Source organism: Pseudomyrmex gracilis, unplaced genomic scaffold, assembly GCF_002006095.1.
Source record: "Pseudomyrmex gracilis isolate BER0280 unplaced genomic scaffold, ASM200609v1 scaffold_58, whole genome shotgun sequence".
Taxonomy (NCBI): domain Eukaryota; kingdom Metazoa; phylum Arthropoda; class Insecta; order Hymenoptera; family Formicidae; genus Pseudomyrmex; species Pseudomyrmex gracilis.
The window spans coordinates 202,075-228,756 of NW_018020642.1; the positions used below are offsets into that span (position 1 = coordinate 202,075).

General features: G+C 39.4%; 5 protein-coding genes across 7 annotated transcripts in view; 3 read left to right on the forward strand and 2 right to left on the reverse strand.

Moving 5' to 3' along the window:
• Positions 1–2,604, forward strand: part of LOC109853981 — a 26,040-nt gene extending 23,436 nt beyond the window's left edge. The window contains exon 6 of the mRNA XM_020426618.1: positions 927–2,604. Coding sequence (XP_020282207.1) covers positions 927–940 — 14 coding nt within the window. The 3' untranslated portion in view covers positions 941–2,604. The remainder of the gene's footprint in view (positions 1–926) is intronic.
• A 2,471-nt stretch (positions 2,605–5,075) lies between these two features.
• Positions 5,076–9,299, reverse strand: LOC109854031 (zinc finger protein 830). The gene is made up of 4 exons (XM_020426713.1): positions 9,173–9,299; positions 8,462–8,942; positions 8,213–8,382; positions 5,076–8,101 (listed from the first exon to the last, which is right to left on the reverse strand). Exons 1-4 carry the CDS (start codon positions 9,274–9,276, stop codon positions 7,960–7,962), a joined length of 897 nt encoding a protein of 298 aa, XP_020282302.1. The 5' UTR covers positions 9,277–9,299; the 3' UTR covers positions 5,076–7,959.
• Positions 9,300–9,434: 135 nt separating this feature from the next.
• Positions 9,435–10,523, forward strand: LOC109854032 (guanosine-3',5'-bis(diphosphate) 3'-pyrophosphohydrolase MESH1). Of its 2 annotated transcripts, XM_020426715.1 has the most exons (3): positions 9,435–9,649; positions 9,810–10,141; positions 10,219–10,523. In XM_020426715.1, the coding sequence occupies exons 1-3, from the start codon at positions 9,454–9,456 to the stop codon at positions 10,321–10,323; spliced, it is 633 nt and encodes a 210-aa protein (XP_020282304.1). In that variant the 5' UTR covers positions 9,435–9,453; the 3' UTR covers positions 10,324–10,523. The 2 variants fall into 2 exon arrangements, with proteins under 2 accessions (XP_020282304.1, XP_020282303.1); XM_020426714.1 differs by having other exon boundaries at positions 9,810–10,523.
• LOC109854030 (probable phosphoserine aminotransferase) lies at positions 10,418–13,595 on the reverse strand. The gene is made up of 8 exons (XM_020426712.1): positions 13,226–13,595; positions 12,103–12,233; positions 11,896–12,008; positions 11,647–11,808; positions 11,464–11,558; positions 11,143–11,312; positions 10,768–11,028; positions 10,418–10,630 (listed from the first exon to the last, which is right to left on the reverse strand). Exons 1-8 carry the CDS (start codon positions 13,289–13,291, stop codon positions 10,519–10,521), a joined length of 1,110 nt encoding a protein of 369 aa, XP_020282301.1. The 5' UTR covers positions 13,292–13,595; the 3' UTR covers positions 10,418–10,518.
• A 1,975-nt stretch (positions 13,596–15,570) lies between these two features.
• Positions 15,571–22,203, forward strand: LOC109854029 (pyruvate kinase-like). Of its 2 annotated transcripts, XM_020426709.1 has the most exons (8): positions 15,571–15,751; positions 17,562–17,597; positions 19,369–19,713; positions 19,854–20,040; positions 20,162–20,683; positions 20,778–21,116; positions 21,335–21,491; positions 22,001–22,203. In XM_020426709.1, exons 2-8 carry the CDS (start codon positions 17,571–17,573, stop codon positions 22,011–22,013), a joined length of 1,590 nt encoding a protein of 529 aa, XP_020282298.1. In that variant the 5' UTR covers positions 15,571–15,751; positions 17,562–17,570; the 3' UTR covers positions 22,014–22,203. The 2 variants fall into 2 exon arrangements, with proteins under 2 accessions (XP_020282298.1, XP_020282299.1); XM_020426710.1 differs by lacking the exon at positions 17,562–17,597.
• Positions 22,204–26,682: the final 4,479 nt, after the last annotated feature.

A 26,682-nucleotide genomic window follows, 5' to 3' on the forward strand; every position in this document is an offset into this window, starting at 1 on the left:
ATTGACCCCGCCGCGGTCGCGTGCCCGCGGTCAGTGACCCCGCCCCCGCCAAGGTCGCGCGGCCGAGGTCAGTGACCCCGCCGCAGTCACGCGACTGAGGTCAGTGACCCCGCCGCAGTCACGCGACCGAGGTCAGTGACCCCGCCGCAGTCACGCGACCGAGGTCAATGACCCCGCCAAGGTCGCGCGACCGAGGTCAGTGATCTTACTGTAGTATATATATAATACATATAATACAATATAAAGTATAATATTATAAATACATAATAAATTATATGTGTAATATATATTATTTAATGTTATATATAATATAAATTACAGTCACGTTACGTTAGTCACGTGTTGTTTTTCTACTCTTTCTTGTCTCACGTGACTTTACTTTAGTCACGTTTTTAATTTTCTCCATGTATACGACGAAGTGTCACAAAATGGCTTTTCTGGTATTATTTACTCTCTCGATTTTACCGATTTGATTCAATCTCGACTCGACTCGATTAACCAACCAACCAACTAATCGGCAACGCGGAAAAGAGGCAACAATAGATGCGATATATTCGATATCCAAACGCGCTCTTCGCGGTCCAAATGGATTTTTTTTTATATAGGAGGATTAGATTTTGTCTTTTTTTCGTATTAAAAGTTTTTTCTCGTTAGTGTCTAAATAAACGAAGCGATAAAGTGAACCAGTGAATTTATTCGTGCATTTGCAATGAGCAAAAACATGACCTCAAAGACGTTTCACAATTTCTTTCCATTTTCGGATTAAGGATTAAATCTTTCGTTGGAAAAACGTCCGCATGCCTCACGTCTCATTTCACACATAAAGTTGCACACACTCTCTCTCTCTCACACACACATACATGCATTCCATTTCACGTTGTGACAATTGACTATTTTGCTCTGATTGATGCGTTTCTTCCGCGCAGGTCTTCATGCTTAAAGTTATTCTGGCTTTTCGTGTCGTGCTGCCGCGCTGTCGTGCTAAAGCACGCGATACTTTAGCAAGAAAATCTCTGTCGCCAGGGTCACGCACAGGATCGCGACGCGGGAGTCGCGCCAGCAGCGGGAACACATCGGCCGCCTCGGTGAAATCGCCGAATCATACGAACAACGTCGCCGACCCGGTCCTGGAGAAAGTCACCGTCGAGATTCTCGACGCAAAGGCGTAGAGACAGACGCATAATTTTCGTACTGTACGGTCTTGTCTTTTGACCCCCGCGCGCGACCTTACGATCCGGAACACATATTCCTGTTTGTCATACTAGTAGTGTCTCGCGCCAAAAAGCCAATATATCCACCATCGGTGGCGTTTTACGCGCAGATCGCCGTCCGATACAGGAAAAAAAATAAATAAATAAATTCTCGTCAAATTGGCTCGTAGAAATTTGTTTTCGTGTGAGAAAAATAAAAAAACAAACAAACAAACAAACAATTAACACGTTCGCGACAACACCGGCTACAGGACTAAATCGCGAAGCGCGTTACATTCGAGTGTCGAGATCTCGACGAGCTCGAGACGTCGAAAAAATCTCGCCTAAAAAAATATCTATGTATTGTTGTGCTGCTTTCAGAACAGCAAGAGGATCGTCCGTCGTAGAGGATCGAATAGCGATCTCTTTCCAGCACGTTTCCCTCCAGTTTTTCTTTTTTTTTTCGACAAAATTTCGATAAACTTTTCGTATCTGTTGTAAGCGCAAATTGAAAAAAAAAACGACGATCCCTCTCCCGCTCTTGAGTTTTTCTCGAACGAACGTGAAAATTGAAAACTGTCTTGGCAAGAAAAAACAAAAGAAAAATATGTGGCTCGTCGCAAATGCGGTAGAACGAAAACAAAACAAAACACTAATTGCAGTACTTTAATTTAGATAGTATTAATATGAGTCGTTCAGTAAAAAAAAAAAAAAAGAAACTTAGATAGAGAGCAAGGAGAAATTATGCGATATATTTGAACTTTCGACGAAAGAAGCGCTGTTAGAAAAGAGAGACGTCGTTAAAGGAAAATAGAACTTTAGAGAGAAAAACGCTTTAGTTAATTGGCGCGATAGTTACGCACTTGAAAGATAAAAGAGATAGAAATTACCATTTTTCCCTTTGCGCGCGATGACGACGCGACTAATCTGATTGCTGCTTGCGCTCTCTACGAGACACGATTTCCTTTTCTCCTCCGTTTGTTTCGCTTCGTGGTAACCCTCCAGAGCGCGCCGAAAATCCCGACAATTGCGGCGACAAACACAATTGTCGAAGTTCACCTTCTGTAAACGTGAAAAAACACATTACGGACCAAGCGGTTTTTGGCACCGCATTCGATCGTTTTTTTTGTTTAAACGGGAAACGCGTAAACCGAGTACGTGCAATCGAGTACGTGCCATCGTACGCCAACACGTATACTATGTATAAATATATCAAAGAAGGGAAAACGCAAAGCGTAGATCGCACGTAGATAGGTAAATTAAAGATCGGCGAGAAAAAAAAAGAAACGGAGCGAAGACGGTGATGCAAAATCGAAGCGACGATCAAAACCGCCTTTTTCCTGAAAGTTTTCTCAGAGATGCGCCATCGAGACGCGAAAGGACGACGATCGCGGGATCAAAAAAAAAAAAAAAAGACAAAAAAAAAAAGAAACCCTTTCACATCGAAAGCGACGCTGCGACTCGATTGGTTCGCGACAAAAAGCCAACGCGAATGGGACCAGAGTAAGTAAGGTGTGCTTTGAAGTGACACCACGGAAACGTGCGAAAGCTGAAAAAAAAATAAATAAATAAAGCGTGTGAGGCGCGTTATCACAGATTCGCTAAAAAAAAAAAAAAAAAAACGACGGTGCCACGCAGCGGTAATTCAAGCGCATCTGACCATACAATCGTATTAATCGTGTATTAGCGTTTTAAATAATAATCGAACAGAAATTTATAAATTTATCGAAGCACGAGTTTTCTTAAGGTGATGCACAAATTTCCTAGAGGAAAAGGTAGCAGCTTGGGCGAATTTTTCTCCTAGAGATATATACGTTTCGAATTTTAGAAGCTCCTCTCGCGCTTGTTTCGAGACGATACTGTTCATATTACGTAGACATTTAAGAAAAACAAAACTAAACAAAACGAAAAAAAAAATATACAACACTGCTAGGAAAGTTTAGAGACTTCCTGATTTACTCGAAGAGCAACACGCATCTTATATATTATTGCAAGACACGCACACTCTCATTTTACAAGAACAAGCAAATATCGCGCGCTGTTGAAACACTTTCGAGAAATTGTCGAAAAAAAGTCCAGGAAATTTTGAGATAAATTTTCATTTGACGACTTTGTTCGCGCGCGATTTGTATCTTTTTCCTGAATATATATATGTATAAAAAAAACACGACGCACTGTGTTGCGTAAAATTAAAAAAAAAAAAAAAAAAAACAGAAGCTCAGAAACACGACGAATTAACGAACACACGCGTAAAATATATATTTACATTCCGTACGTCACAATAATTTTTCGGCACCTAACAATCGATATCTCGTAAACTAAATAGAAATACACATCTTCTCGGTTTCGCGATTCTCGCAAAAAACTTCTTCGCCATTACTGACGTAATTTTAGAACACACCGATCGTCGTCTATGACATCGTGTGACAAACAAACAAAAAAAGAGTTTTTCTCAGCGACCAAAAAAACCAAAAAAAACCAAAAAAACCAAAAAAAAAAAAAAAAAAACAGCATCGCAAATTGTAAGCGCACGTTTTCGACGCAGAGATACTCGACTACTTTATATACAAAAACTGTCTTATCTAATCGCACAAGATTAATATCTCGAAAGCTTTTTGCTGTAGACGACAGAATAATTTAAAAACGGAAAAGTCGAGACACGGTGTAGAGCCCTCCTCGGTACGATTGTATCTGAGCAATTTAGTGCCTGCGGCTGTCGCTAGTTTGTAGATCGAACACAAATTACTCTGCTAATAAAAATTTATTACGAGAGAGAGTATCTCCTTGTGAGTGCGTGTGTGTGTGTGTGTGTGTGTACTCTCGTGCCATAAATTTTTATATACACACACACACGCGCATACGCATGTAATATGTAATACCTCCGCGCGCGTACATCGCGCGAGATAATCTACAAAACGTACACATGTGTATACATACGTGTGTACGTATATATAAATGCGTACGAACGCGATATCATATATTGATTTGAGAAACTTGGCACTATTTGCACCGTCTTTGTAGATTGTACGTCTGTAAAAAAAAAAAAAAAAGAAAAAAAAACGCCTAGAGCGATTGTCTCCACTCTGTGATCCGTGCAATACGTGCGTAGCTGCAATTCTCTTCTCGCGAGCATCGTCATGAAAACGATTCAATAGTGTCATTATTCTAATTGCTGTCGCTATTGTTATTATTATTATTATTATTATTATTATATTGTGTAGCTGCTCCCGCCGGAGCGAAGACTCGCTTAAGTATATTGCATTCGCGCATCCCGCACCTGACACACATCGTCCGCAAGTATGAGTATTTTATTCTTCACGCTCGAGAGGAAAACTAATTATTATTATTATTATTATTAATAGCGTTTAAACAAAAACCGCGTCCGTCGCGTGATTTCTCGTCGTAAGAAGAAATGTGTGTATGTGTGTGTGAACGCGCGAGTGAGTGTGTGAAGAGCGAGAGAATTTAGCGCGTAAGTAATTTATTAGGCAATTTAATTAATCGTATGTGTAATTACACAAAGTTGTAAACACGCGCGTAAATCGCGCGCGGGAAATCGCGGGATACGATGCCGCGAACGAAATTCGGGGAAGGTTTCGCTCGCGGGATCGCGCGATTTCTCGAGCGACGCATTGACGCGTTTATGTATCTTTTAAGAATTAATTGTTAAAAAAACACACACGCTATATAAATTATTTTAGAAAATTTTAAAGAGCACTCTCGCGCGATCTATCGAAGTCTATGCAGATCGGGGGGATTATCCCACCCCCTCCGTTCTTTCTTTCTCGAGCTTTAGAGGATAATGTTGTTCGTGTGTATTATATATATAATAAATATATACAGTCGACGCGCTTTTCGACGAGAACGGCGCAGAGGCGCCAAGTACTTTAAGTACGTACGTTTACTCGATATAATAAATCACTTTATCTACGCAACGAGTACAATTTGTAAGCCGAGTTTTGTACTTGCGCGCACAGACCTTTTATCTTTACCGCTTCTTCACGGAAGGACACGAAAAATCGGGAAAAAAGAAGAGGAAGAAAGCGAAGGAAAAGAAGAGTGCCTACGTTCTTTGTTGTTGTCATAACTTCGAAGAAATCGCTCGCGCTCACTCTTTTGCAAACGTCTCGTAGCTTCTTATTGCGCGAGAGTTCGAAGAGTAACGCGCCCACATTTTTTGCACACGATTTTTAACGCGTCGAGAATAATAAGATTAACGGTATATTTTTTCTCTCTGAGCGTTTAGATCGAGTCTCGCGTGTGTTATCGCGAAAAGTGATGATTCTCTCTTTCAACGGCTTGAATAAATCATACTTGTAGTAGCCGAGTAATACGAGCGTGACGTTGGAATCGATTTTCGTTTTTTTTTTAATACTGAAAAAACGCGCAGAGCGCGTGTCAACAAGCCACGTGCGTGTGTAGATTTCGATTGATGTCGTCATCACAGCTCCCGCGTGTGCTACTCTATTGTTCGTCGAACGATCCGGGAGTATCTAACAAAAAGAAAAAACAGTGTTTGCGCATTACGGCGTGCCAAAATCACGCGTTTCGTTTTGTCGACAAATTCACTTTGTCGAGCCTGTTTCGTTTCAACGTGAGTGAGGAGACAAAAGATCCGGGAATGCGTCGTTATGATTCAAATATGGGGAAGTGTTTGGATCATTCGCGCGTTCCTTTTGAAAATTCAAACGGGAAAGAAAAATTTGTTGAAACTATATTACACGCTCGTAATTTATCGAGCAGCTCGTTTTGACCGAAAAAAATAATAAAAACGTAGTCGCGACGAGAGAAGATCTGATCGTAGAAAAACAAGACAAAGGAAATTAGCGAACGAGTTTGTTAGAGCGCGCGAAGCTGTAGAAACAATCTTTTCGGTTCATCTCGATCGACCGGTTTCGATCTCTCAGCGTTTCTCGCGGGCGTCCGAGACGCGTTGTGTAGATGAAACATCATTTTTGTGTCCCTCCCCTCCCCTTCCGAAATTCCGAGAGTGACAATCCAAGGGAAGACGCGCGAAAGCACTTTCGAACACGAGAAATGTTGTTCTCTCCGAATCGAAGAGAACCTCGGGAATCTTTCCCCGAGAGCCGCGACGCCTCCCCCGCGAGTTTCTGATTTACCCTCCCCCCCCCCGTCCCTCTTTTTGCGCATCTTCAAATACAGCACGATTATTCACAATCACACATTTGTACTTCTACGGTAATGTAAACATTGTAATGTAAGTTAATTATTAACGAGAATTATTAACTGCGCGAGATTATTATCTTTAAGCCGAGGCAAGGAGTAAGTCACTTCTTACTGCGAGATATAAATATCTATACAATGTATCTTAACAAGCGTTAAAACCCTTCGCTTCGTTCTTAAGAGACTATACTGTGTATCCTATATCGAGATATACGCATTCTATTATTAAGCTTTTTGCGCGGATATATCGCCACACAAGATATTGTCTCGTATATATTATATAATATATATATATATATACAATTAATTAATATAAATATATATCCTTGAACTCTTTGCGCTTGCGTTTGTCATTGTCCGGACGGAGCCATCCGTCCGTCTCTCATGATATCCGTTGCACGAGAGGTAGAAGCGAATCGTCAGCGGTACTCACACGACACATTGTGATCTGATGATGATATATAGGATGTAAATTTGTAAGAATACGTGTTAAAAAAAAAAAAGAAAGAAAAAAACGACACAAAAAATATATATACGATATAAAAAAAATACTATTTATCTATATACACGCATATAATATATACATATAAATATATATTGCATATATATATATATTGACGAGAGACGCGCTTTGATTCAAACTGCGAATTAATAAAATTTGCGCGCGCGCTCTACATAATTAATTTAAACACTCGATAATCTCTAAGGATATTCTACTGTTACTGTTAGTGTTGTAAGTTTTTCTAGGCGGCAATTGCGGAAGAGAGAGAATTTTTTGAATTCGTCTCGCTCTTGACGATCCAACGCGTCAAGGATGTGGGTAAGCAAAAATTGTACTCAAGTCTGTTGCGAAAAGGCGCGTTGATATTGATCGAGCGGAATTCCAAGAAGAAAAACAGACACCGCGCGTGATTGTGTATAGGTGCGGGTATTATTAATTGAAATCATACACGCGAGTCCCCCCTCTTTTACCAAATCTTTAGTATTTTAGTGTTTTATAAAAAAAAAAAACAAGTTCGGTATATGCAACATACGATGTGTGAAATATATCGTTAAACTACATGACCTACGTGGTGATTACGTCTATATATATATACATACACATGTGGGTGTGTATATATATATATATACACTGACTTTACTAGCAGCTTAGAGCGTATCTCTATAAAAAAAAAAACCTTTATATATCAATACTTTTCATATATATAGCTTACGATAATTATTAACGAGTAATCTGTATACCAAATGTATCTAAAACTCAATTATATATTCTGACTCTTCTCAAGTTCGTTTTAATAAAATCTTAATACACTATATGTGTTTTCTGTTATTGTTATTTCTCTCGGATCTTTTCGAGAAGACTTAAATTTAATGCTCCAGCAAAACAACACGTGTGTGTGTGTTCTCTCACGTGGTTCTAAAAGGTGAGGGAAGTTTGGCGGGAAGTATGAGATACACGAGGGATTTAGAAAAAAACAAATCCGTAGAACTTTTATATAAAATAATACTTTTTGTTTGCGAGAATATTCACACGCACACACGCTAATATTTACACATTTAATAAACAAAGTGACATAATATTCACTCATTTGTACGAATTCTTCGCCCGCCAGTCGAGGAATTCATCGAATTCTGCCTCGTCACCGCTCGACACGTCGTCGTCCATATTTTCCTGCTTCCTGTCGGTACCCTGTACTTGCTCCATACGTTTCGCGAGATCTATCACTCTTTTGTATAAACATATTTGATTTATATTTGATTTAATTATTATAATATACACATATTCTATATTTTTGTAAAAGTAATTTTTTTTAATCAGAAAAGTTGTGGATTCTTACCTGGACCAACGTCTGATTTGTTCCTCAATTTCATCCAATTGTCTTTCCGTCGTAGCTTCCTCCTGATCGTCGGCAATAATTTGCGCGGATTGTGCCGCCTCTTCCTTAATTTCTTTTTGAAATTTCTCGTATTCTTCCTCAATGGGATCTTTGTACTCGACATTACGAACCTGAAAAAAAAAAAAAACAAAGAGAAACAAACATGAAAACTGTCTGACTTAAGAATCTCTAAGTTTTGTTGTCTTTTACCTTAGCATCCATCACTGGATCGTCAAAAAATCCTTCTGGAAGAGTAGCTAAATTCGAGTCCTTTGCTTTTTCTTTCTCTTTCTCTTCCTCCACTTCCTCTGCTTCTACCATGTCTACCTCTACCATGGAATCTTTGCTCTCTTGTGTTGGAGCGGATGGAATGATTGGTTTGGAGCCATTAATTTGCTTAGGATTGTTATCAAAGAAATCCGCTGGCAAGCTTGACTTGGCCTGCACTGCCGGTTGATTAGAATTTTTCAATATTCCCTTTATCTTCTTATTTGAAGTTTCCTCGATCGGAGAGGGAGGTCTTTTGAATGTTGTGACATTGGACGGTTTACTTTCTGTTTCCAATTTGGTTTTCTTGGCTAATGCAACATTTTCCTTGTGGACTTTGGAATTCAAGTGAACAGGCCACACTGTTTCGCTGCGTACAACGGTCTTGCACAAAACGCACATAAGCTGACCTGAATCTGTATACGTGTTTACATAAATCAATGTTAAGGTTAACATCAAACATATATTCAAGAATCACAAATGTTCTATTGACAAAGATTATTTGCAACAAATTGCCGAAATGTAAGATAAGAATATAAGATAAAATAAAAGATAATACACACACACACACAAAATACAATAAGATTCTTTTCAAAGTTTCTTATAACACAGAAGATAACCTATCGCTACACTATAAAATCATGAAAAGGATATTTGGCCAACGGTGAGTCGATTTTCTTCACTGTGCCGAGTTTCTTCTTGTGCTCGTTCATCGCCTTGCGCAGATCATCTTGCGTCAGTTTTCGATTCGACGACATTTTCACGTTATTGAAGTCACCACCACGAGAAACCGCGCTGACAGTTTGTATAGGTTATGTTTTGATTGTGTTTTACAGCTTTTAAAAGGCGACTGCCCAACCCATACTGGTGATATTCGGCAGAACTCGAATGTTTTGAATAAACATCAATAAAAAAAAACACCATAGTCCAGAATTATGGAAGACAGCAATAACGCGCAATCTGAATGGACCAATCCTTTTAAAAGCGAACGCGATGAAACGTGCGTGAAGGAACTGCCGAACAATGAATTGCTGTCACTAGTAATAAAATGCGTCAATTTTGCGGCGAAGAAACATCGAAATCAAAGAAGAAAAGATGTTGATCAAACACCATACATAAATCATCCTTTAGGTTCGCTTTCTTTGACTATTTGGATATTTGTAACACAGGTGTTTGTTTGTTAGAACTTCATATCTTTTTTTCTTATTGCACATGTGACTCGTAAAAGACTTTTCAATTATACGTATAATAGATAAATATGTGCGCAAGTAATGTTTTCAATTTTTTTCAGGAGTTGCAAATATTTTAACAGAAGAGGGCAAGGTGTTCGAGCCAGTGGTGATTTTGGCAGCGATATTGCACGACACCGTGGAAGACACGGACACGACGTTCGAGGAAATCGAGAGGGAGTTCGGGCACAAGGTTTGTCATGTGGTGCAGGAAGTGACTGACGACAAATCACTGCCGTCAGCCTTACGCAAACAGTTGCAGGTAGAACACACTCCGTATATTTCGCGCGAGGCAAAGTTGGTGAAGTTAGCTGACAAGTTGTACAATTTGAGAGATTTGGAAAAAGCTACACCCGTCGGTTGGACGAGTGAAAGAGTCAAGGAGTATTTCAAGGTGAAGTATCTTTTTGTTTTTAGAAGCTATAAAAAATATATTGCATTAATCTGTTTTAATTCCTTCGTTCGTTCCAGTGGGCGAAAGATGTTGTTGACGGGTGCCGTCAAACTAATTTCACTTTGGAAAGCGAGCTAGACGTACTGTTTGAACGTCACGTAACCCAATCCGAAGAGAGTTGAAATCTACATTGAAATCATGTTGATAAAAACACGAGGAAATTGAGGAGCAGATAAATAAGAGAGAGCAACGAAGTTAGGAAAAAAAAATGCCAAGTTGCTGTTCTATGAAAAACTGCTGCAAAAAATTATTGTATAAAATCTACACATAATATACACGTGTGTTTTTTACTCGTGTTGAGTAAATCATCAGATGTTCTAGAGTTTTCCAGTATTTTCTTTGTAAAACCACTTCATGTAAGCGGCCAGTGCTTCCACTTCTCGTATCGTGACCGCGTTGTACAGAGACGCGCGAATCCCGCCTACTGATCTGCAAAATATAATTTTTTATTACATACACTTTGTTCACATATTCTTGCTAAGCACATTTTTTTTTTATTTTTAAAGGAACAGTAAAGTTTTTATTGCAATTACATCTACTTGTCTTATCACTTGTTCTTTACCGACCTATGGCCCTTCAGTTGCTTCATACCGCGAGCTTCGGCGCCGGAAAGAAACTTCTTCTCGAGCTCTTCGTCGCCGTTTTGTATCTTGAACGGAACGTTCATCTTGCTGCGCGCGTCTACTTTGATGGGGCACGTGTAAAAACTGTCCGAGTTATCGATTATATCGTATATCATCGCGCTTTTTTTCCTTGCCAAATCCTGCATACCTTCGACCCCGCCGTTTCGTTCGATCCATTTGAACACCAACCCGACAACCCATATTCTGAAAATACATTCGGTGACAAATTGATGATTGAACGGAGAAAGAGAAGGTTTTGTTCAACATTTCAACGCCGTATCTTTAATGTTGATACGTGAAATCAATGGACACACTCACTGAAACATGGGCGGAGTGTTGTGCACAGAATTGTCCTTCGCCATCACGGTAAAATTCAGTATCGTCGGGCACACGTCCATCGCGCGACCGAGCAAATCGTCTCGAACGATCACCAGTGTAACGCCAGCCGGGCCGATGTTCTTCTGGGCACCCGCGTAAATTATCGCGAACTAAAAAGGGAGCAATGTCGAGCTAAAGACAGTGTCGTATCGCAGTTGTTTATCATTTCTTGTGGAAGTTTGTTTTCTCATTTAATATAAAATTTTACATTTAAATATATTGTGAGCGCGAGACAAAAACCAAATATTTTTTTTCTCTCACTTTAGACACGTCGAAAGGTTTCGTGAGTATGTTGGACGACATGTCAGCGACAAGCGGCACGCCGTTTGTCTCCGGAATGAAGTCAAACTCAATTCCTGTAAAAACATATTTACGCGTACATTTTTCACACATGATGACGAAGTAGAATATAAGAATAACAAATTTTCTAAGTAGTTCGTTTACCATGTATAGTCTCATTGGCGCAGTAATAAACATACGACGCGTTCGGATCCAAGTTCCAAGTGGACGGATTCGGAATTTCTGTGTACTTGGTCGTTTTCGGTAAGACCAAATTCACTTTTCCGTATTTTTCTGCTTCTTTCGCTGCTTTCGCCGACCACGCACCTATTGTGAAAATACAATTTTGTTGTTGTTTCATACAGTATATTTGATCAATCTTTAAAAACAAAAACAAAAGTGTTTATTTCGTACCGGTTACGAGATAATCTGCGGTGCCGGTGTTCATGATGTTCAGAGGAACAGCAGCGAAAATCCCGGTGCCGCCTCCTTGCATAAACAGGATCTTGTAATTGTCGGGAACGTTTCTTTGAGAAAACAAAACAATTTTCGTATAAAAAAATTAATAATTTGCGAGGAAACTGGTGCGAATATGAGAAATGAATCGAAATTCTGACTCACAGAATATTGCGCAGAGTGGCCTGTGCGTTCTCGATGACGTTTTTGAAGTCATTTGACCGATGACTTAACTCGAGAATACTGATCTTCGTGTTTCCGAACGAGAGCAATTCCTCTTGCACGTGTCGCAGAACCTGTAACGATGCGGAACAACGTGCGTGTCAGTTCAATGAACGCGATTGACCCGCGATTACGCGTTATCGCTTTGATTTATTATTGATAATGAATTTTCAAGTGCAACATGTGATCGTATTTAAATAGTGCAAAGAACACAATTTTAAATATCTCGGTGCGATTTGCGCTATCGCGCGAGCAAGAGAATTTATTTACCTACTTACTGTTGATAACAATCACGCGCGAAATACGTAAGCGTTGTTGTTTACTTATCCGAAAAGCACGAGTCGATTTTGTGAGATCTAATATATTTTACTAGAACGTGAAACGTGCGCATATTGTTTAGCACAAACAAACGATTCAAGATTCAGTTTCGTAGCGCGTGACACGCATAATGTATTGCAAAATGATTGATCGATACGACATGCTAATGAAACGTAGCACGGCTGAAACTGGAAAAACTTGTTTTTTAAACAAGACATTTTTAACTAATTTAATATAGTGTTGTGTGTTTTATTTGATAAATATTTGACGAGAAAAACAAGTTTTATGTGTGACACGGAAAACGTATCTGTGTGCGATTACATATCATGTACATACAAAGAATATATATGTTTACAAAGATAATATTCCCTTATAACGTTCTAATTAGCTCGAATTGCAGCTGGAATGCAGCTTCGTATACTGTTACATAGAAGTAAGATGATCGTTAATTCTCTTTCAGACAGTGTACACTATCACAAATGTACGTAATAATAAAATTCGCGAGACGCAATGTTTTTATTCTCTAATTCGTTAATTTTTATTCAAAACTCAGATACGTAAAATACGTTATGTAACTTTCTTAAACAATAAAAACCAAAGACTTTAGATATTGTTATTCTCGTAAACTAAATTTGTGAGACACAATATTGTTAATCCAAGTCGTCGAATTATGTATTTTTTTTTTTTTATTTGATCAAATTTAAACGCGTGTATTTATTTCGCGAACAAAAAGAACGTTTTAACGTACCTCTTCTGGCAGTTTTCCCGGTCCAGCGCCGAAATTGATCACGGTTTTGGTACTTTGATCGGTCATATTGCAGCTTGTTGTCAAACCGGACGGACGGCGCGAAGCAGACTGATGGAAAAACGTACAGAAACAAGCGGCACCGGAGCTCAGGCAGGCGGTTCTTATCGTACAACTCGTTCGCTCGGTTCGTGGGGGGTCTTGTGTCGAGAAAAATGTTGTCTCTCTCTCTGATTTTACTTTCTCGATCTAACTGGTAACATCCGTTTGATCACAACGCCGATGCTTCGGCGAATTAACACTGTCTGGTTCTATCGTGCGAATCGCGCGCAGAACGTCTCGAAACCACTTTCAAGGTCAAGATCCTCGCTCCGAAGCGTACAGTGTTGCACAATATCTTCCTATAAAATTAAAAAAACGCTTGTAATTGAAAAATACAATAAATTTACAATATATTTATATAATAAATTTTTCAAACTTTAAATTTAAGTCAATTGTTAACACAGCTTTTTACTGTGTTTTCGATTTGATTTTGTTTAAAATTTTTTTTCACAATACTAAATAAAGTGTACACGTTACGCGGTTAGAAATAAATGTAAACAAGATGTACACACACATGTATATATACAAGACAAACACTAATGTAAGTGTATTTTTATCACATCATATCAGATAATTTTACTGAAATTATGATACGCGTCTGTGTCGTGTGAGAGTGATTCATGATATAACACCTAGTGGGCAGCATCGTACATGAAACAACGTATGAGAACATTTTCATTTGATAAAGCACAACGGACACTCAACTGCAATATGTTGTCGTCTGCAAGTTGCGATCGTGTATAGATATTGCAAAATTTACGTTGATTAAAACTTATCTACATCGGACTCTAATTACATCATTTCCAGCACGCGTGTGTGTGTGTGTGTGTAAAATATTATATGTTACAAATACGTAGAGATATCGATCATATGCTCTTTCTCGTACGATTAATTATACACACAGGTCACTGACTAAGATAACGAGCTTGATTTCACAAATTTCACTTAAAAAAAAAAAATGAATCTCACGCCATATTTTAATCGATGAAAATTCCAATTCCCCGAAAGATCAGAATCTAAGTTTTAATTGTAAATCGCACACGAATGAATTTGTAGATCAGTTTGGATAATTAATTGTTTTATCAAATATTTTGAGCGAGTCGATTTCGAAAACTTGTCGAAAATATAAATTTTGTGAGAAGTAAATTCAAGCAAAAAGTTGTGTGTAAGATGCGCTAACAAATTTTTTTTTCCGTACAATTTACATTTAATTAATCAAGCGTTTGTTTAAATATATGAAATTAAGAATTCTCTTATATCTCGCAAAACTTTCGCGCGCGGAATATTATCGTCTCATAAAATGCACGAGTCTGAGTCACATGTGTATGTATATTAGTGCGAAGCAGATGCTCAAACAGAGACAAGATGATAAAAATAATCTTGTTCGCAAATATTGCATTAACTCCTTATCCAATGACCGGATAAGTGATTATAAAGAATAACGCGTAATTACTTTGAAGTTACATGAACACACGTCAACTTGAGATTGGTGTAAAGAAAACTACTGCGGCAAAGAACAGTTGACGAATTGTGTTTCAAATACTTTGGCGAGAACTATCTCAGCAAATTGCTCCGTGTTATCAATAAGCGTCTTACGTAATAACAAAAGTAAGGTCGGCCGTTCTAGGTCAATGGCTCGTTGAGCTCGTGTCTCACAATCGCAGTCGTTAACATGATGTTTGCTTCGCTGTTGTGCGCTAAAAACAATGAAAATAATAGCTGCTGAAAAGGATATTGTGTGAAAAGCAATTGAAAATTATGTAAAAATATTTGAAAAAATATTGTTTATCGATCAATGCTAGAATTATTTTCCGCACGCATGCGTACACGAGCTAGCGCTGTTTAAACGCTGTATTTCGTGCCAGTAATCTTATTCGCTCTTAGCGAATTTTTCAATCCTATTTCGCTCTTTTTCAAACTTACTCGTTAACTTGGCGTTGTATCGCTTGAATGGATTGTTGCTTACGTTTTTGCAACGTATAAAAATTTAATTTGTTATAAGGTCGATAAGAAATGTCGTACGAGCGCTTGCACCAAGAGCGGAGTTTTAGTCTATGTCGTTCCTAAAAGACGCGATCATTAGGGTCCGTTCTCTTTGTTTGCACCGCATCCGCAACAAGCTGCGCTCCAACTTGTGATTGGACGAACGAGATCAAGCCTCGCCCGCACGAGCCAATCGCGGAACTGCCGGCGCATCGGCGTGACGTGAAAACCGGACTGCGGTTGTCTGCGAACAGTGCGAATTCGCCATCACGCGTGATCGCAACGGTCGAGAGGTGACCTTCCGTGTCCTTAGCGCACAAGTCAGTCTATCGTCAGCTGCTGAAAGATCTGTTTCGCGATTTCAACGGCCTGTCGAGATAACTCTCGTTCACACGAACCACCGTTTGATCTTTCCGCTCCTGTCACGTAAAGCCACACAAAAAGGTAACCGTTTCGCACAAATTCATCTCCCCGGCTTCTGTAAGATATCGATCGACCCCCGCGTCCACGCAATTCTCCGCTCCGGCGATTTTCGATGGGAGAGTCGAGGAAGTTCAAGGTCGAATTTCGACAGCCAATGGCGTCTACCTTTAAGTCACAGTTCGGGAGAGAAAAGGCTGTTCTTCGTTTTACGAGAGAGAGTGCGATCAGGCGGTAGGGATCCGTTTCAATGGCCGCGTTCAGCGGTTCTCCGCGGCTGGGACGTCCGATTTTGCGCTCGCGCGATTGGAAATAACTTTTCTATCTGCGATAGATTCTAGAGAAGCGAGCCAATCGCAAGCAGCGAGCGCGCAAATTTGATGTTTCAACTGTCGGGTCCGCTGAAAACGCAGCCAGCAACAGCAGCCGAGTGACCTTGGCAGCATTCGCACCGCGCGTAAAAACAGATCGGCCCTTTTTACGGTGTCCCCCGGCTAACTTCTTTGTTCCCCTCAAGCGCTCAAACCTGTAATTTGTGGCCTCATTTTACGTTTTGTGTTCCGCGCTCTTTCGGCTCGAGAAAAAGAAAAGAGAATTCTTGAAAGGTAAAACGCGTTGATTGTTTGTTGAGAAGCGGATCCTACTGTGTCGAAAAAAAAAAAAAAAAAAAAATTGTTTTGCGTAAATCTTGACTATTCGAGAAAATTAATGTAAATAAAGAGATAGTCTGTAATTTATATTGTCATTTTCACACATCATGTGAAGATACTTGGGGGAACAACAATTTGCGTTGCGATGCGCGCGAGCTATTATCTCATCACGCAGCCCTCGAGTGTAATCCGGTTAAAGAACGAGTAAGGAGTCTATAGAAAGGACAAAACAATGGCCGACAATAGCGTTTATTTTTAGTAGTACTTATTATTACTCTCTTATATTTTTTCTCGAGTTGTGTTAAACATTGTTCACCGTCTTAGAAAGTACTTGCAGTTTTTGAGTGAAGATGTTAAAGTAAATAAATAAATAAACGAAGTATATTTACAGTAGATATGTAGATACATAAAACAGATTAATTGCGTGGATATTTTTTGACAAATTGAAATTACTGTTAATGAAATCACGAAAAATTGATTGTTTAAAAAATTGCGCTTGCGCAGAGATTGACGTATGCAGATCAGCTGATTACTTGCGGAAACACGTGCTTACGCATGTGCCGAGCGAAAACGCGAACGTCGCGGGAAGATGCAAAAAAAAAGACGTGTTGTCAATATTTTTTGTAATCACAACAACAATAACAAATGCTAACAATTATTATTCGCAAATATTATTTGCTTCATATCGTCACGTGAAAAAAATATTTAACTAAAGTGATTAAAGCCGGCGCAGTGTTTTTTTTACGAATCTTTCCCCGGTCATTTCTCAAAATCAATTTTGCATTCGGCCTGAACGTAGCGCGAAGTAACTTCAGATTTTTTCTCAATTGATTTCTTTCTTTGTGCAAAATTATTTCGAGAAATACCGGACAACGAGCGGGACACGCACGCTGATCCTATTTTCGGATCCCGAAAATAAATTGAGTCGGACGTAGAGGCGTCGCAATTTCTGTGTTTCTCGTTTGTCTGTGCCGATGCGCTGTGCCGTCGTGGTTTTCGATTTCCCACTCCGCTTCCGTGCGGTACGCGGGTACTTCCGGTCGGCGAAGCCCTCGACGTTCGGCCTCGCCGTCGAATCGTCGTCGCATTCGCGCGTGACTCTCGCGACCGGAAGGAACTCTCGCAGTGCCGTTAACTCGAACGCGTCGTCACTAATATCAGTCTCTCGTTTTTTCTTTCTGCAGTCTGCCAAAATGGTCTGGGTCACCGTCGACGATCAGGTACCGCCGTCGTGCGATCGAACTTTTGTTCTTTTTTTGTTTGTTTGTAGGACTTTGCAGTGATTCTCAAATAGAAAAAAAAAAAAAAAATCCAACGTAATTTCGGTGAATTGAGATTTTGCGCGATGTTCGAATTTGTGACGAGAGAAGAGAGTGACTTGTGATATTGCACTTTAACACGACGAATGTATTTTAATTCACCGAAATTATAGGAATAACCGTTTTTTTTTGTGTGTTAGCGCTTAGATTTTTTTTCCGCTGTTTCGATTTTGTTTACGCATGCATGTACATGCCACGTGCCGTGTTCGAACGCGGATCTTGTGCGATTGTATGCGCTCACATTGAAAACGTGTACAGAATAAAAAACAAAAGAAAAAGAGAACTATTGTTAACCTTGCCGAAGTATGTTGCTGATTTGACGGTAAATGTGGAAAATATGAATAGAAATAAATACAATATATACATAATTTATTGTTTTAATTAGAAATTGTCGGAGCTCTTTGATTTTTTTTTTTTTAATGCAACAATGTTACCGTCAACACCCATGATAATAGTTACACGTCGATAGCTAATCTAAATTTCTGTCTAACAAGAAATGAATAAATAACGCACCATACTTTGAGCGAAGGCCGTTATATATGAATCTAATTTCCGCGCGTCGCTTTTTATTGCAATAACCTCAAGTTTTATATCTAAAATAGAAAATCGTCGTAATCTCCTCGCTTTCGTCGCAAAAATCAAATCGTCTAAAAGTTTTCACAAAACTTGCTCGGAGAGAATTTTCTCGGAATTTTTATTTCTTTACGCAGAAAGTAAGTTCGCTTTATTCGACGAAGAGTCTAGTCATCGGATTAAATTGATGTTTGCAATTACCGCCGTTTAACGAAGTGCAACAACTTTGTACATTCGCGTTTTGCGCTGTCGGCGATCGTCCCACCACGTGAAAAACATACATGTACAATAGAATCGCACATTGTCGGATCCGCGATCGATGAAGTGATAAGTGCGAACGCGTGATTTTTATCGCGACAAAATCGTCTTATCTGCTGTTTTTTTTTTATTTTTTTTTTCATCAAAATCGTATCGCGAGACATTTCGGTTTTATAATGACACATGACGCTCCTTCATGACGTCACTTTTCACGAGAGCTGAGTCTCACTTCTTATCTATCCGCTCGTGTACCCCACGCGATAATTGTTTTACGCGCGCGCACGCATCAGTTATGCTACTGCGTCTATGAAGCTACTGGCGCTATTTTTGTCGCTGCGTTCCTCGCAGCCAGAACGAATGAGATGCGCGTCTATGTCGCCGGTTATTTGCATCGAATTCTATTCACGATGTAACTCTGCGCGCGAGAGACGAGGTTAAGAACTGTTTAATGTAATCAGAAAATATATTCACAGAACGACATTGTCGAGAAAAAAAGATTCTTTAAGTGAGAACAACTTCCAATGTACAATCACATATGCGTGAAATTATCTCGCACTCATAAATAATTTATATGAATTAGAATTTGTTTGGTAAGAGAACATTTAGAAACATTTTGTTGTGTATGTGTGTGTGTGTGTGTGTAGCTGATAGTGTTTGTTTTTTAATTTCATTTGTTGATGTTAAAATATTAATGCAATTTTATTATTTCAATACCGCACATAAGCACTCGAACCGCAAACAGAGACACACACTTGCAATTTCACCACCGCACATAATCACACAATTCCCATCTCGCAATCTCTTGTGTTTTTCCTACAATCTCTCTTTAAACTCTCCGCAGATGTCTGGCGAGCCTAATACCAAGGCGTTGTACGCCCAGAGTCAGCTGGACCACATGTGCGCCCTGGACATCGACAGCCAGGTGTCGTTCGTCCGGTTATCGGGCATCATCTGCACAATCGGTCCCGCGTCCCGATCTGTCGAGACTCTGGAGAAAATGATCGAGACGGGAATGAACATCGCCCGGTTGAATTTCTCTCACGGATCCCACGAGTATCACGCGGAGACCATCGCCAACGTTCGCCAAGCGCAAAAGAACCTGACCGCTCGTTCCGGCATCAACATTCCCGTCGCAATCGCTCTCGACACGAAGGGCCCGGAAATCCGCACCGGTCTCCTAGAAGGCGTACGTTGCATATAAAAAGTTTTCGCTGTGTTAAATTATTTAATAATTTAACTTTAATTTTATAATGTTAATTATGTAATTATTATTGTTTTAATTGCACAACAACACAGTATTCTGATGAAATCGTTCCGCTGTTGCAGGGTGGATCGGCCGAAGTGGAATTGGTCAAAGGCCAGACCTTCAAACTGTCCACCGATAAAGCGTACATGGACAAGGGAAACGCCCAGACCGTCTTTGTTGACTACGAGAACATCTCGAAGGTGTTAAAGACGGGAAACCGCGTGTACGTGGACGACGGTTTGATTTCTCTCATCGTCACCGCCATCAGTAAGTGGTGTCGATCAATGTATCTTCTAGAGTTTTGATGTATCCCAACATAAAACTCGAGATGATCGCAAAACGTGACGACGAAAATTGTAGTTCGTGCAATATTCGTTTTTTCCATTAGGTCCCAATTTGATCTCGACCACCGTTGAGAACGGTGGCATGTTGGGTTCCCGCAAAGGTGTGAATTTACCGGGAGTGCCGGTCGATCTTCCGGCAGTCTCGGAAAAGGACAAGTCCGATCTTAAGTTCGGCGTCGAGCAGGACGTCGACATGATATTCGCCTCGTTCATCAGAAACGCCGCCGCGCTGACCGAGATTCGTGAGATCCTAGGCGAGAAGGGCAAAAATATCAAGATCATATCGAAGATCGAGAATCAACAGGGCATGACGAATCTCGACGAGATCATCGACGCGTCCGACGGTATTATGGTTGCGCGCGGCGACTTGGGAATAGAAATACCGCCGCAGAAGGTATTTCTCGCGCAGAAGTGTATGATCAGCAGGTGCAACAAAGTGGGCAAGCCGGTGATCTGCGCCACGCAGATGCTGGAATCCATGGTGAAGAAACCGCGCGCCACGAGAGCCGAAACGTCGGACGTCGCCAATGCCATTCTCGACGGCGCTGATTGTGTCATGTTATCAGGTAATTCGTATTATCGATTACGCTTTTACAACAGCGAAAATATACAAAGTGATATATGAAAAAAACAATTACAAACGCACGTTTGCCGTTTCAGGTGAAACCGCGAAAGGAGATTATCCGTTGGAATGTGTTCGCACGATGGCCAACATTTGCAAGGAGGCGGAGGCCGCGATTTGGCAAACCCAGATCTTCCACGATTTGTCGAGCAAAGCTTTGCCGCCCATTGACGCTACGCATGCAGTTGCCGTTGCTTCTGTGGAAGCGTCTGTTAAGTGCTTGGCCAGTGCCATCATCGTCATCACGACATCCGGTCGATCCGCGCATCTGATCGCGAAGTACAGACCTCGTTGTCCCATCATCGCGGTCACCAGGTTCCACCAAGTTGCTCGACAGGCTCACCTGTATCGCGGAATATTACCGTTATACTACGAAGGTGCGATACTCAAGATTCGAACGTTTCGATTTTTTACTTCGATTATCATCTTCAAAACATATTTAAAAAATGATTAAAGCACATAAGAAGAAGATTAAGAAAAACTTGTGTAAAAATAATAAACTTGTATAACATACTTCTTAATTTACAAAAAAATGAAAAGAATTAATTTTTTTGTGGCGTAAAAGATTTATGTGAATTTCATTTCTGTTGTACAGAATCACCATTGGCCGATTGGTTGAAGGACGTGGACGTGCGTGTGCAGTTCGGATTGAACTTTGGCAAGAGTCGTGGCTTTGTAAAAACCGGTGATTCCGTAGTAGTCGTGACAGGCTGGCGGCAGGGCTCCGGCTTCACGAACACACTTCGCATCGTGTACGTAGAACGAGAATTATTCATACGAGATCCCGCATCCGATATCTATAGCGAATCCGATTCCTACGAAGACTTGTTCTGAATGTTGCATAACAATTATATATCCTTGTTTCACCTTTCCTTTTATATCCCCCGTATCTTAATAATTACATATATGTACAATGGTGTAGAATATTAAACTAACCTTTTTCCCATCCATGTGTCCGTCCACGTTAATTACAAATAGAGTTAAATAAGATTTGTGAGAAGCACATTGATTCAAGTATAACGTTACAAAATGTGTTTTTATACGTAGTAGAGATAGAAAGTGTATATCAACTTTGAAATTCACAATTTTACAACATTTTTGTGCTTAATGTTGTTTGTGTTTTTCAGCGTATTCTCTTCTTAAGTTTTTAATTTGTGAAAACGATTCAAGTATAGTTATCCCTGTTTGCATTCTTGATATATTTTCAGCAGTTGTACACAACTGATCTATTTGTGTTAATCAATCTTCTTTTTATTTTTAGGAACGTCGACTAAACCTCGGAAATATATACGGAAATGTATACTCGGAAAAAGAGAACATAGAAAACACGATCTTCATGGATGTAGATATTATAATATAAAAGATATTATAATATATATATATATACATAAAAAAAGGTTACCACGTGATATTCAAACGTGTATGTGTGTGTGAATGATACGTCATTCTTCCACACAAAAAAAAAGTTTCAGATAAATAAATATAATAATGTGAGAACATACGATATTAGAGGGTATATATGTGTAAACACGAAAACCCAGTATTATTCTAGAGTCTAGAACAATACGTTTATAAACGCGACACGAAAGCTTGTCGCATCAAATAAATAGATTGTATAAACGAAATTAATAAACTGGAGGCGAGAATTTGAAATAATTTATATAAATTTGGAAGGACGTTTGATTGAAATAAATTTATCAAGTGTCCGAACGTGTTTGTGTGGAAATAAATACATTCTATTTTTTTGAAAACATTTTCCCTTTCTATCTCAATAAATTTGTAATTAATCCCACATTCATGAATATGTACGTTAAATATTAATAGAGGATTATATTGTTTTATATCGACATGTACAATTTGATAAAACAATATTATTCGTTTTTTAATTTTTATGTACACTGAATCAGTAGAAATTCAATATCAAATTCATAATCGATACGATCGTGGTATTCGCGATGCTTATTCACACGGATTAGCGATAACGTCACTCCATAATGACATTTACGTCTCGCTTGACTATTCCAACTGAACATTTGTTGCGCAAATCGATTGAAATATAAGATAGTCGTATCTCGGTTATCACGCAACAAAAAAAAAATACATTTTTGCAAACTACAGATAGTTTTAAATAGTAGTAGTAACAATAAATAATATTCTTTCTAATGAGAGACGATTTCGAAAAAAGTTAAAATTTTGTTGGAAAGTTTCACAATAAATTTTTTGATACTTTCATATGTAAATGAGAAACAAACAAATTAGAAGATCGCGCGTATGAATCACAATATTGCGCACGTACGAATGACATTTCGGGACTTGTGCATTGTCGGAAACCTTTACGCAAGGATAACGCGCGTATGTCAAGGTAGGCTTTGAATAACGACCACGATTGTGTCACGTACACGCACACACACACGCATATAATAAAAAAATGTCGTGCTTGTGAAACATTATATCACACGGGACGTTAACAAGATGCTTCAGTCGCGTGCGTGTGTAATAGCGCGCGTCCTTTGTAATGCGATTTGTGAGGACACTCACACATTCCCGCGTTCCGGCAAAGGGTTTCCGAAAATTTCGTCAAACTCCCGAAGACGTCGCAAATGTCACGGATAAAAATAGAAGTTTAAAGTGGTGAAAAAATAATGAAAGTTTTTATTAAAAGACATTTTTCGATAGATCAGATATAAAATATTCAAATAAAAACAAACATAAGCTATCGAACCCACAAAAAAACGAATGTAGTATTTATAATTTTCTAATTTGACATTTGACCACAATTTTAATTTTTTTCAATATAACAAGACGCTATAGATTTGCGACATTAATTATTTTGTAAGTTCTTTGTTTGTTAATCTTAGACTTCTCTCTAGAAAAATCACAACTCATCCACACAGACGTAACGTCCATTAGACATCTACTTACAATAATAATAGAGGTTTCTAACGGACGGTTGTTCCATGTGGGCGAAGATTCATCAGGTATAAATTGACTTATAAATTGAGTTGTGTTTATATTAACAGAAAATGTACATATATGTATATGTTTCATTTGAATAGTAGGTAGTTGCAATATGAAAGTATTATTACTGCTGCTTGTGCTCTGTTTACGCGCGCACATGGAGTAGATAAATTTAACTTTGCAAGTTAACAATGATTTGTAACGGATCTTGGAGAGAAACTCCGGCTTATTGTCTACGTGATAAAGTTCTGAACTATGTAACTATGATTTACTCGAGATCAGTTTTTCATCATAAATGTACGCAGACGTACGCAGTTGCGAGAGTTGTTTTTAAAGTCAATCCTTTTAGAAAGGTTTCTTTTTCGGTTCTTTTGCAAAAACATTTTTTTTTTTCGGTTCTTTTGCGAAAACATTTTTTTTTCGTAAAACACGAAGGTCTCGTGTATGAGACGGCGTTTTGCACAGAGATTAAATTTGCGAAGAACCGAAACAAATTGCATAAATATCCGCTGCGCTTTTTCCAATCGGCAAATGTATCTTGTAAAAGTATATTTTATTACATCTTCGATGAAACATTTTTATAAATCATCGAATGTGTTTCTCGACGAGGAGTTTTTTCATGTTTGCAAAAATTCGCGTAAATCCACTTAGTGTACACGTGTACGATTACGTTCGAACGCCTTTGCACTTGCGACAAATCGGTCAAGCGTCAGCACTCGATTGTGTATCGGAAACACGCTTTTCATCAGCGAAATGTAAACGCATCGGCGCATTTTCGCGCGTATCGAGCAAGAACGTTTATGGACGTATCGCATACGGACGCGTATAAGGCGTCACATGAACGCACGGGACGAGAAGAAGATCCATTCTGTCTTTTGCGACGGTGTTTTATCACTCAGAATGATTAGGTGCAACGGCGAGACACGGAGGCGGTGGTAACGCAACGAGCGTGGGAACAAAGTTTGTACAATGCGCGATAAAAGTCGATCGTGTTCGGCGGTCAGCTCGTTATCAGCGTCACCCCCTTCAATGAATCGACGAGAGGCCTCGACTCTCGTATCGCACGATTGCCACAACAGGCCTTTCAGTCGTCGAAGTTTAATGGGTCGCCGACAAACCGATCGTTGCTGAACACTAAAGTCACGTGACTGTAGTCAGGTGTCACGTGTTGTTTTCCCTCTCCTCTCAGTTACGTGACTTTATTTTAGTCACGTAACTAAAAACGTAACTAAAGTAAAGTCACGTAACAGGGAAGACAGAAAAAATATCACGTGACCGAGGTCAGTGACTTCACCGTAGTCACGCGACCAAGGTCAGTGACCTCGTAGTCATCGTAGTACTTGAGTCACGTTTTTAAAGACACGTCACTAAAGTGCAGTCACGTTACTTTAGTCACGTGGTGTTTTTTTCTCTTTTCTCTCTCACGTGACTTTAAAAAACCCAAGAATACTTTTGTTAAGTGAAGGCGTAGTCTTACTATCGACACAAGTATGTTATTGTATATTAGTTTTCTATCTATTTTATATTGATTTTAATATTAACAATTAACTACATTGTTGTATTAATTCTATAATATATTAATTATATTGATAATCTATTAATAACTAACTAGTATAACATATTAATAAGTAATAACATCAACACGGTTGACATTGCGTTTTCCTCTATTTGATATCAAAAACTGCGACAAAGTAATTTTTGCGCGCAATTTTTCTCTGTGATACGAGAAAAAGTGCCCCCCCGACGACGACGTTTCCTCGTCACTTCGTTCTTTCTATTTAAACCTGAAGCACTTTTGATATCATATACGCGCGATCAATTAATGTGCCCATTACCGCAACAGATATGTTTATACAGACATTAGCGGGCGGAGGCGATCGAGTGGGACGTTTGATTGCGTTTCTGTCGTCCTTCACCGCCGCGCGACTGCCATTTGTTCGATGACTATAAGTTTCACCCCTTCACGATCGAATAATTCTATGTAATTCGGATCAAAATTCACGGATCAAATTAACAACACTCGAATCGGTCAACACGGTCGCGTGGTAAAATGCGTACACGAATAGCTATCGGTGCGAGATGGTCTTAATTATTGTTTGTTATTGTAATTATCGTTTGCGTTAACTACACGTGAGATCCTCCAACTCTTTCTCAGAGGAAAGAGAGAGCTTCGATGATGGGAAAAAAAAAAAAAAAAAATACTTTACAATACTTCCAACGGGCGCGGAGTCAAATATGAATGTAAATCCGCGCCTCTTCCGTGTCTCATTTAAATTGCATGGGGTTTTACAGCAAGTTGGACAGATGAATTTTTGAATTATAAGTCAAAGTTGAAATAACCACCTGCCGCCACCGTCGTCGCGACGAGAATGAAGAAAGTTGGCCGGCAACGACGGTGCTTGGATGCACTTCAAACAGTTGAGAGGATGCTGAAGAGAGACGCGCGCGCGCTCGCGCTCGCGGTATCGACCACCCGCTTGATTTACAGGTACCTTTCTCTTGTATTTATTGCTCGGATCGGAAAAACGCTCTTACGAAATATGAGAGATAACAGTAAATTGCGAGCAAATCTCCCTCGAAAATGCAACGATTTTAACAAACTCGTGCACAAGACCAACCGAATTCGACAATGCGTTCTCGTTATACAATTTTTTTTACATTTAAATTACATAAAATTGTACAATAAATAATATTACGCGCAGCCAAACATCGAATTTGTTCACGCGTGCATTTTTTCCCGAATAAATGCAGAAATTACGCGACAAAAAGGATGACCCGGACGCGTTTACATATTGTCTGGCAATCATTACATCTGCAGTCCATATTTTAACCGTGACATGTTTCCGATTTGGTTCGAAACGCAGACCCGCGCACGTCCCGTATACACGCATCAGCATACTGTGTATTTGAACAATTGATAAGAGCGCAGCAGCGATTAGCGCGCCCACAATTGATTCGTTAAACCGTTGTAACGTCGTATCCACA

Excerpts from the sequence above, each read along its gene's own strand:
- LOC109854031 (XM_020426713.1), bottom strand. The coding sequence starts at position 9,276 with ATGTCGTCGAATCGAAAACTGACGCAAGATGATCTGCGCAAGGCGATG. Across the intron at positions 8,943-9,172 it reads ATCGACTCACCGTTGGCCAA|GTATACAGATTCAGGTCAGC; the intron begins ATATCCTTTTCA and ends TTATGTAAACAC. Across the intron at positions 8,383-8,461 it reads ATCCAGTGATGGATGCTAAG|GTTCGTAATGTCGAGTACAA; the intron begins GTAAAAGACAAC and ends TTTTTTTTTCAG.
- LOC109854032 (XM_020426714.1), top strand. The coding sequence starts at position 9,454 with ATGGAAGACAGCAATAACGCGCAATCTGAATGGACCAATCCTTTTAAA. Across the intron at positions 9,650-9,809 it reads ATACATAAATCATCCTTTAG|GAGTTGCAAATATTTTAACA; the intron begins GTTCGCTTTCTT and ends AATTTTTTTCAG.
- LOC109854030 (XM_020426712.1), bottom strand. The coding sequence starts at position 13,291 with ATGACCGATCAAAGTACCAAAACCGTGATCAATTTCGGCGCTGGACCG. Across the intron at positions 12,234-13,225 it reads CGGGAAAACTGCCAGAAGAG|GTTCTGCGACACGTGCAAGA; the intron begins GTACGTTAAAAC and ends GCATCGTTACAG. Across the intron at positions 12,009-12,102 it reads GCCACTCTGCGCAATATTCT|AAACGTTCCCGACAATTACA; the intron begins GTGAGTCAGAAT and ends GTTTTCTCAAAG.
- LOC109854029 (XM_020426709.1), top strand. The coding sequence starts at position 17,571 with ATGGTCTGGGTCACCGTCGACGATCAG. Across the intron at positions 20,041-20,161 it reads TCTCATCGTCACCGCCATCA|GTCCCAATTTGATCTCGACC; the intron begins GTAAGTGGTGTC and ends TTTTTCCATTAG. Across the intron at positions 21,117-21,334 it reads ATTACCGTTATACTACGAAG|AATCACCATTGGCCGATTGG; the intron begins GTGCGATACTCA and ends TCTGTTGTACAG.